At 33.8% G+C, this 10,323-nt stretch overlaps 3 protein-coding genes across 3 annotated transcripts; 1 reads left to right on the top strand and 2 right to left on the bottom strand.

The window, feature by feature from the left end:
* Nucleotides 1-155: 155 nt before the first annotated feature.
* HELRODRAFT_186523 (hypothetical protein) lies at nt 156-4,263 on the bottom strand. The gene is made up of 15 exons (XM_009027146.1): nt 4,174-4,263; nt 3,878-3,945; nt 3,692-3,757; nt 3,403-3,481; nt 3,181-3,312; nt 2,714-2,977; nt 2,286-2,446; nt 2,027-2,166; nt 1,795-1,852; nt 1,493-1,684; nt 1,319-1,395; nt 1,090-1,160; nt 620-833; nt 399-583; nt 156-254 (listed from the first exon to the last, which is right to left on the bottom strand). Exons 1-13 carry the CDS (start codon nt 4,178-4,180, stop codon nt 724-726), a joined length of 1,425 nt encoding a protein of 474 aa, XP_009025394.1. The 5' UTR covers nt 4,181-4,263; the 3' UTR covers nt 156-254; nt 399-583; nt 620-723.
* A 580-nt stretch (nt 4,264-4,843) lies between these two features.
* HELRODRAFT_163202 (hypothetical protein) lies at nt 4,844-6,703 on the top strand (the record flags this gene model as incomplete). Its single annotated transcript, XM_009027147.1, has 2 exons — nt 4,844-5,051; nt 5,190-6,703. The coding sequence occupies 2 exons, from the start codon at nt 4,844-4,846 to the stop codon at nt 6,701-6,703; spliced, it is 1,722 nt and encodes a 573-aa protein (XP_009025395.1).
* Nucleotides 6,704-7,001: 298 nt separating this feature from the next.
* On the bottom strand, nt 7,002-7,451 carry HELRODRAFT_68492 (hypothetical protein; the record flags this gene model as incomplete). Its single annotated transcript, XM_009026991.1, has 2 exons — nt 7,002-7,099; nt 7,277-7,451. Coding segments are annotated over 2 exons (273 nt in total), but the record flags the coding sequence as incomplete, so codon positions are not given.
* Nucleotides 7,452-10,323: the final 2,872 nt, after the last annotated feature.

The following is a 10,323-nucleotide window of genomic DNA, read 5'->3' on the forward strand; positions in this document are numbered from 1 at the left end:
TAACAATCATAATAAATAAATAACAAAAATTATATATACCAGTAAATAAATAATAATAATAATCATGAAATTATTAACAAATCAATTTAAAATCTTAAACATTCTGCTAAATAATAACATGAATAATAATAATAATAAGACCACTAATAACAACGACAACAAAATAAACAATTATATCAACAAACAGTAATAATAATCATTAATGAAACTTACTCGTCATAGTGTATTTACATTATTCATTAAACATAAACATAAATACACAAGTGTGTGTGGAGAGAGACAGATAGATAGAAAGAGAGAGAGATAGAGATAGAGAGAGAGAGAGAGAGAGAGAGAGAGAGAGAGAGAGAGAGAGAGAGAGAGAGAGAGAAAGAAAGAAAGAAACGTACATACAACAAACGAAAAAACATTAATATACGTACAAACGAACATGCAAGCGTTAATGGCATCATAACATACTATCATTTATTCATACTAATCTACGGTTACATCAATAAAAATGAATGAATGACAATAATAAGACAAATCTGTTCAACAATCAATCAACAATTCAAAATACAGTAAACCAAACTGACCAACTAAACAATCAATCAACTAATCAAATAATTAATTAATCAATCAATCAACCCACCAACCGACCAACTGTTATATAGATTTACTAATAATACATCAATCACTCGACTAAACCAATCGCCCAACTCAATCAATCAATCATTCAATCAATTAGAAGAATAGCGATCCCATTCCTTCGCTCTGCTCTTTAACGAATATTTCAAAGTACTGGTAGATGATGGTGACAGCTAGAAGGATACCCGTGCCACTACCGATAGCACCTGGGGGGATGGGCGGTTGGTTGGATGAAAGAATGAATGAACGAACGAATAAATGAAAACATTAGATAGGTGGATGAACCAGGAGATGGATGGATAAAGAGATGGATGGATAGATAGTTAGATAGACATATTTAAATAGTAAGATAAATGCGTGATTAACAATTTAGTTTGGCGAGTAGAAAAATTGATACATATATATAATGAGTTAGATAGATAGATAAACATTTAAAAATAAAAAATTCAAACCGACACTAACCCATAAAATCTGCCATAACAGACAGTGCGCCGATGCACAGGCCACCAAACGCAGCAGCGGTAGGGATGTACCTAGGTCGAGTAAATTAATCAACTGTCAATTTACACGCACACATACAATGGTTGAAGCAGAACAGTATATACAACTAGGCGTGTTAGTAAGCAAACACACACGTAAGTACAAAAAGTCAGTAAGTGTCAAAGGTACATTTTATAAAGGTTAGCCCCACCTGTTAAGCTCGTGAATCATGGATGCTTCCCTGTGACCTCTCATTATCATCTGCTGGTCTTTCAATTGTTTGGCCACCTGTTGGTCAACAGAGAGAGATTAAATTAAATTATTGTAGTAGTAACATAAAAGCAGTCAGGCAAGCAGCAACAAGCGCACAACAACACAGACTCACGTCTTTAGCACTGGAACCGGATACATCAATCCATGTCTTGGAGAAGAAGGCGCAAGAGCCCAGCATGAATGCAATGTAGAGTATGGCGTGCAGAGGGTCTTCCAGTACGTGCTGCAACGTTTCAGGGGGTGACAAGTAGTAGCACAAACCTCCGATAGGGTAGCTACGGGCTGGTCCACCACCCCCGACGTCCTATGTGGAATTATTTAAAATTTTGCTCTTTAGACAAAGGTTCTAAAGTATTTACACACAATGAAAAAAATTGTAATAAGTAAAAATAGAGGAATTAAAAAAATACCCACCCCCCAAACGCCCAACAAGTTGATGATGAAGTTACCACTGAACTTTGCAGAGAGCATCTGAAGAATAAAATGATAATAATAAACTAAAACAATAACTAGGAGTGATGTATACAGTACACCATCAAGTTTCTCCAATAAAGTACATGATTCACATTCAACTTTCTATTCGCTGAACTATCACCAATTCATTTAAATATCTATCTCTCTTATCTCTCCTCTCCCACAACAAACTTGAGAAATGATGTAAAGATTAGAGACAAGAGCACTCTGAAGAATGATAGGTATGTTGGATGTGTAGAACAACTTGATTGGATAGCTACTGTACTGCCCTCTGTAACGAGATGATTTGATTGGTAGATCCACTCGGAAGCCCTGTGCAGTGGGAGGAGTCAAGAATCAGAATGGCAGTATAAATATAGAGTGTTAAATTTAGGTTATGATCAAAGTGTAGTCAAATAAAAAATTGCTATTAGGCAGAAAGCAGAACAAACCTGGAAATATATAACGACACCAAACACGAAAACAGTAGCCAGTAGATTCATCAAGTTCGGAAGGTTCTGCCTGTAGAATGCCTCCCTCAACCCCCTCACCTTGTCCTGACGGGTGGCCAACAAATGGAACAGGGCAATAACCGCACCTTCAAATTCCGTGCCTGTATTATTGTGATAGTGTAAATGTGTATGTGTGTGTATGCATATGTGATTGTATAAACGTGCATGTCTACAATTAACTGCATAAATGTGCGAGTGTTTTGTGCATGTGATGATGAACTAATAAATGGTGAGCTTAAAATAGTGCAATGAGTGTTGCAGTACTGTTGAACAACTTGATCACTCAAAAAATTCTCATAACTGGTACAAATTTTTGAATTTTCCCACACTGTAAAAGGAATTGAATCAGAGCAAAGCATACAACAAACCTCTGCCAGTGTTAACAGTGGTTGGACTGAATGCCTTCCAGACAATCGTCTCACAAATATTTGTGGCAATGAACAGGGAGATACCGGAGCCAAGGCCATAACCTTTCTGTAAGAGTTCATCCAACAGTAGGACAATGACGCCGGCCACGAATAACTGGATGATGATGATTAGGCAGACCCCGGCCCCAATGTCGGATGGCGCTCCATACATTCCCGTCATCACGTACACTATGGCCTGGCCGACCGTTATAACCATGCCAAATACTGAGAAGTTGATAGTATTTACATGATTAAATAATTCTAATGTATTTGGAAAAAATACATAAAATTAGAAACCTAAAAATTGAATTTCTTAGCAAATAAACAAAATTAACAATGTAATAATACAAAAAAGAAATGAATCTTACAAGCAAACAAAGAGTGGTAAAATCAAAGATTGATGCAAATAAACAAAAAATGAAACCAACATTTCTGAGCCCCATTGAACAGTGCTCTATCCTTTGGGGTGTCACCAACTTCAATGATCTTCACACCAGCCAAGAGCTGCATAATGAGACCAGATGTGACAATCGGTGAAATACCTAACTCCATTAGTGTTCCTAACATTAGGGAAAGAAAGTCAACAAGTTGGGTTAATTGTTATCAAAATAAGTTATCTAATTTAAGAAAAAAATATGAGAAAAGCTTGCCTCTATTTGAGGCCAGAATGACTCTCATCCAGTAGAATGGATCAGCGGAGTCTGAAGACATGATACCAAAGAGAGGGATCTATTTTCGAAATTTTCAAGGTAAATGTTAAAACAAATAAATAAATAATAAAACCTTAACCCTCATTTATATATAATAACCAATCCTTATTTATTAAATATTTAATAATTATTCTAACATTTACTTTTATAAATGTAACTAAACCGTATTTATCATGAACATATACATACACACATACATACACAAACACATACATATACAAATACTAACTTGACAGCAGACAAGGAAAATGAAAAGGGTAATGGCTGTCCATAATACCTTCTCTCGAAATTGAATCTTTCAAGTTAAAAAAAAGGTATTTAACAAAATCCAGAAAACATACATTTACAAATTAGGCAGAATTTTTAATAGCTGGACTACACACAAACACATAAGACCATGATCATTAAAACTAACTTTACGCTCTGGCTTTTGTACTTCAGGTAGTACTGCACAAAACGGCTTCACAAACTCCAGAAACTTGACTTGAAAAAATAAAAATTGTTGAAACTTATTCAGAATAAAACAATCAAGACATTAAAAAATTTTTTTTTTGGAAATTTAATTTATTTCAAATTATATTTCAATTGTTAATCTATCAACATGAACAACAAATGTTGACGTGGAACCAGCTGGGCTTATGCAATGCTACGAAAATCACAAATTTAGGTGACAAAAATAACTTTTTTTTGTAAATCAGACAATTAACTAACTTCCCATCTTAATCCAAAAACCGTGAGTCCGTAAATATAATTAATTTTAATCGCAGACCATTTAATTTAAAGAAAACAAACTACAATGGCTGACGGAATGAATGAAAGATCAAGAAACGGAAGTGGATAAGACACGTATACAATCAGGGATGGATGAATTTTTTGTGTACACTTGAAAACATATCTGGTACTACTAAGTACTCAATAATGTCGATACTATAAACATGGGGTATATTTTTTTCTATTTATTTCATTGAAATTTAAATAACAGTAATGTTTTAAACTATTAATAATGCGCCTGTACGTTATAGTATTTATTGCAAAATAATATTTTTAATATATTTATTATATAATATGAAAAGTACTGAGAAAAATCTCCATTTACAGTTAGGCATTTGGCTATGGTTTACATATAGAATTAATTATATGTGCTATTTATAGATATAATAGTAGTAAATTGAATATTTATTTCCATTTGATTCATTTGGTGAACTTTAAACTGTTAAACTTAAGTTGCAATTGCTTGTGTGTGTGTGAAACATCACATGTGGTTCATATGTAAATTAATTAAGCTAATTTACTTTTTTCTTGCAGTATGATTCGTTTAATGTACTTTATTTTATTGACAGAATGTTAAATTTATGAATTCAGTTATTCAACTTTTTGAAAGATGATGATCAGAACTTTTGGAAAAAAAATTGTGGGAAGGTGCTGTGCAAAAGTTTCAAACAGGAGATCTTGTTCTGATTATCAACGTTCAGTAAGGTCGTCATCAAGTTATTCTTTCAGTAAAACAAATCAAAACGATGATAATAAGAGAACCAAGACACAAGTGTACTGTAAAATTGCTGTTTGCCTTGCTGCAGCTGGTGCAACAGGTGGAAAATTTCAAGTTTTTTAATCTTTTTAAAAAAACTGTTTTGGTATTTTTAAATAATTTTATTTGCAGCTATATTATTTGGTTGAATAATTGAGTAATTCATTCAATTATCAGTGCTACTTTCAATTATTTATAGGTTTCTACTGTTGGAAGAAATTTTTATCAAACTCTAATCATGTTACTAGTCTAGAAAAATTAGCAGAGGACCTACCTTTTGAGGCAGGTGCAAGGAGGCCAGACCTGCCGAATTACAAATATGATGAGGTTGCTGAGCACACCTCCGAGGAAACTGGCATATGGGTTATCTTCAAGGAAGGTGTGTATGACATAACCAAGTTCATCAAACAGCATCCTGGTGGAGATGAAAAGATTAGCATGGCGATTGGTGGCTCTGTGGAACCTTTTTGGGACCTTTACAGTATTCATTTGAATAAACATGTTTTTGAGATTTTGGAATCTCTGAGGATTGGAAATGTTCACCCTGAAGAAGAGATGCAAGTTTTTAAGTCAGGTGATCATTATGCACATGAGCCAAAAAGACATCCAGCTTTGAAAGTTAATTCTCAAAAACCATTTAATGCCGAAACACCACTGCAAATATTGGTTGAAAGTTTTTATACACCAAATGAATTATTTTTTGTACGAAATCATCTGCCAGTCCCTAAAAAATCAAAATTAGAAGATGACTTTCAAATAACAGGCATCGGTCTTGATTCATCAATTTCACTGACAATGTCTGAGTTGAAAATGAAATACAAGCCCCACGAAATCACCACTTCAGTCATGTGTGCAGGTAACAGAAGATCAGCCATGCATGAAACAAAACCAGTGAAGGGTCTGCAGTGGAGTGCTGGAGCTGTCAGCACTGCTAAATGGAAAGGAATCAAACTTTCTGATCTTCTTAAGGACCTAGGCATTACAGAGGACAGCAAGGCATGCCATATCATCTTTCAAGGAGCTGACACAGACATAGAATCCAAACCGTATGAGGTGTCCATACCATTAGAAATTGCACTGGACCCAAATAGAGAAGTTCTACTTGCATTCGAAATGAATGGCAAAGAGATTCCACTAGATCATGGTTATCCAATTCGGGTGATTGTTCCTGGTGTCATAGGTGCCAGACAGGTAAAGTGGTTGAAGAAAATCATTGTCAGTGAGAAGGAGAGTGATTCATTATGGCAGCAGAAAGACTACAAAACGTTCAACCCGTCTTTAAACATAGAAACATGTGACACAGGAAAAGCAATGGCTGTTCTGGAATTCCCCGTTCAGTCTGCCATATGCCAACCAGCCAATGGATCTGTTTTAAAATTAGAAAATAAAAAAAGTTTAGAAGTAAAAGGCTATGCTCTAAGTGGTGCTGGTAAGAAAATTTTGAGAGTTGATGTTTCAGTTGATGGTGGACAGTCTTGGATGGAAGCTGATCTTTATACAGAAACCAAAACCCAGATGAACAGAGAATGGGCATGGACGCTGTGGAAGTTAGATGTACCTTTGTCAGATGACATGTTAAGAAAACAAATTGATATCACCTGCAAAGCCACTGATTCTGCCCACAATACACAACCGGAAAGTGACCTGGGAATATGGAATGCTAGAGGACTACTTGAAAATAAATGGCCAAAAATTTCTGTAAAATTTGAGTAATTTTTTTCATGCTTTTTTGGTTTTTACATGATTTAAAATTTTGTTTTACATTGCTGTGAATATTTTATTTACTGGTCAATGAATTTATACACACGGTGACTTATTAAGTAAAATTTATAAAGAACACACCTATTTGATAACTATTTTGTTTAGTTTTACATTTACAACACAGACACAGACAAATTTATTAATTTGTTTTGGCTTATATTCACCATTTAAATTTTAAATTAAGAAAAAAATATCAAACTGATATAAAATAAAATGTAGTTATTTAGAATATTTACAAAAGAAAATAATATTATTGAATCGACTGGTCCAATGAAATTGAAACGATGTGGTGTCCTGGGATCATGGCAAGTCCTAAAATGCGGGGTTCTTCCTCTTCTTCACAGCCATCTTGTTTTTAAATAAATGTAAAATACAATGTTTGAAATTAAATATTAAATTAAAAAGTATATTAAAATTAAATTCATCGCATTTAGATTAGCATTATTAGAGATTTAGAACTGGGGACAGAACCGAACCAGAAAAAAATAAATCAGGCAAACGTAAGAAAAAACGCAGATAAGTTACCAGGTGGTTTGAGGTATTCTAAGCACGAGCCAAGTATAACGTTGCAGTCTTTGTCGGTGCAAATGAAGACGCCAATCAGAGTTCGGCCGTCCGTCATTGTAATTTTCAAATTTCTATTCAGCCACGATCCTAAAAGACATTTTCCGTCTGCCGGGTCAGCAACTGCTGGTAATTCCTATATAAATAAATAAAATTAGTGAGTGAGGTTCAGTAATAAAAATTGAAATGCTCAACTAAACTAGTAAAAAAAAAGCTAAATTAAAATTATTCGTTTACCGTTTCTGAAGTATCACCCATTGTTTTTGTTTACATTTTAAAAGTAGATTGGATTTTGAATACTCGATCCACAAATATCAAACCCTGGCGAGTTAACTTGTCGTAAAAATTGCACTCTTTCGAACAATTAAAAACATTCTAATTATTTTAATTAATTAATTTTAAATTTGTTATATTGAAAATAAAATTTAAAAAACTCAATTAACATTTTTTTATTGTAAAAATTTAAAATTTTAAAAAATAAAAAAAAAATTTTAAATAAACACCTTAAACATACTTGCATTAGCCGTACATATATTCCGATAAAATATTAGACGTTAGCTTTGCGCAGAGGCAGTACCATAGCCAGTGAGGTTCATCCGAGGCGTGGTTATTGCTAGTTGAAAACTAAACCCAATACCCCGCGATGACCCCGTGCAATACCGGGGTCAATCGCAATTTCTGTACGCCCCTACGGGGGTAGCTTATAATTCCAAATTAATATTTGTTGGTTGGGATTTGGCTGTGATTGAATGGTATGATTGAATGGATTTTTTCCTATTTTATGTACTTAACAACAAACAAACCGTGCTACTGTGAGCATAACAGTCGCAAAACGCAACGTACAAGCACATGTAGGCGTTAGTTCTACAATCGCCTTACGAAATTGATGCGTGACAGTTCTCAGATTTGGAACATCAGCGTTCGAATCATGTCCCGACCCTGTCAGGTCGTAGTACATCCTTCACTCACGCCATCCAAAATAGATCAGCAACTGGTCTTTTCAAATGGTTTCTAAATTAAACTGCGTTGTTTCATTTTTTTTTGTTAGTATGTTGATTTGTTTTTCTTTTTACCTAATAAATGTTTAAAATCCTAACAGGCGCGAAGTATTTGATTAAAAAAAGAAAACAATTCAGAAAAATTACGAAAAATTACGAAAAATTAATCCAGGTATCACGTTCGAAATCAGAGCGTGTAAAAGCAGGCCTCAAGACTATCTAGCCAGGGAGGTGTCAGTGGATAAAACACAGCATGTACAACGTGTAGAGGTATTGTATTAGTATTATACGTACACACTCCATCAACTTAGAAATATCCATCAAAATCCTCTTTATTTACATGGCATTCCGTGCCTTTGTTCATCTGAGTATTTCAAATAGACCGTACCCACAATAAACATTCTGTATATTAAATTTTGCTTGTGAAAGGAACATGGGAAATTAAAAAAATAAAGAGAGAGAGAGAGAGAGAGAGAAACAGAGGGAGAAGAAAAAGATAGAAAGCACAAAGAGCCAGAAAAATGAAAAAAACGAAAAAATATGAGTGAAAAAAAGAGAGAGAAAGAGAGAAAAAGAAAGAGAGAAACAGATGAAAAAAAGATAGAAGAGAGAGAGAGAGAGAGAGAGAGAGAGAGAGAGAGGAAAAGGAAGAGGAGGAAGAAAAATGTAATTCTTTTTCTTAAAAATTTAATTTAGAACATGTCAGACCTTCTCTGAGATTATAACTTAGCCAAGGATATCATGAAGAAAAAATCAGTTAGAGCAGAAAACCTGAAAGCAATACAAACAAGAATGAAAATAAGAAACTAAAAAATTAGGAATAAGAGTTAAATAATAAGAATAATAATAAAATAAAAATTTAACAATGAAAGAGTAGATTGTAGATTGACGTAATTAATTATTTTTTAAAAGAAAGAGTTAATAATGATAAGAATGGGAATAATGAATTTGCTAACATAAATAGCAATTATTTAAAAAATATTAACTAATGTTATAATTGGGTTAATAGACTATAACCTGTTATATTCTATCTTATTTTCTTCCTACACTCAATTTGTTTGATTCTCTCTTTCTCTCTCCCTCTCTCTCTCTCTCTTTTTCTCTCTCTATCTAGCGTTTATAAATGACAAAGTTGCTTTTCATAAAAAAAAGGTTTGATAATGTAAATCTACATTGGAAAAAAAGACATAGTAGAAATCGTAAATAACCGACAAATCGATTACCGAACCGATCGAAGCGAGTAATCGTGAACTAATGGACCGATGGTCCGACTGTCCGGTTCACAATTTGACTGGTGGCACGCACGTAATTTCGAATTTGTTTCTAAGTTCTAACGTTGTTGTTATTAGTGTTGTTGTTGTTGTTGTTAGTCTTGTTGTTGTTAGTCTTGTTGTTAGTCTTGTTGTTGTTGATGTTGTTGTTAGTCTTGTTGTTGTTGATGTTGTTGTTAGTCTTGTTGTTGATGTCGTTGTTGTTGATTCTTGTAGCTATATATTATCTCAACTAAATTTTGTTGCTGTTGTTGTTGAGCTGTTGTAGCCAGTTTGTCGTTGTTGATTTAATTGATGTTGCTATTGTTGTTGCGATGAATTTGTTAAAGGGGTGATGTTGTTGTTTGAAAGCTTGGTAGATGATACTTCGCTTTTTGTTTTTAGGCCCACCTCATTAGCTATGCTAACGAGTGCAAGTCGGTTAATTTATTATGTTAATTAACCGAGCTAACGCTTTCAGCATAAATTATTTATGTTAATGATTTTTACATCATTCAATTATGAAGTAACGTCGGAAGTAGCCGTATTAGCAATAGTAGTAAGAGTAGTAGCAGTGGTTAAAGTGGTAGTATTAGTATTAGTATTAGTATTAGTAGTAGTAGTAGTAGTAGTAGTAGTAGTAGTAGTAGTAGTAGTAGTAGTAGTAGTAGTAGTAGTAGTAGTTGTAGCAGTGGTAGTAGTAGTAGTAGTAGTAGTAGTAGTAGTAGTAGTAGTAGTACAAGTGCAACGAAAAAAGTAG

The sequence above is a fragment of the Helobdella robusta genome (genome assembly GCF_000326865.2).
Source record: "Helobdella robusta unplaced genomic scaffold HELROscaffold_5, whole genome shotgun sequence".
In the NCBI taxonomy this organism is placed as follows: domain Eukaryota; kingdom Metazoa; phylum Annelida; class Clitellata; order Rhynchobdellida; family Glossiphoniidae; genus Helobdella; species Helobdella robusta.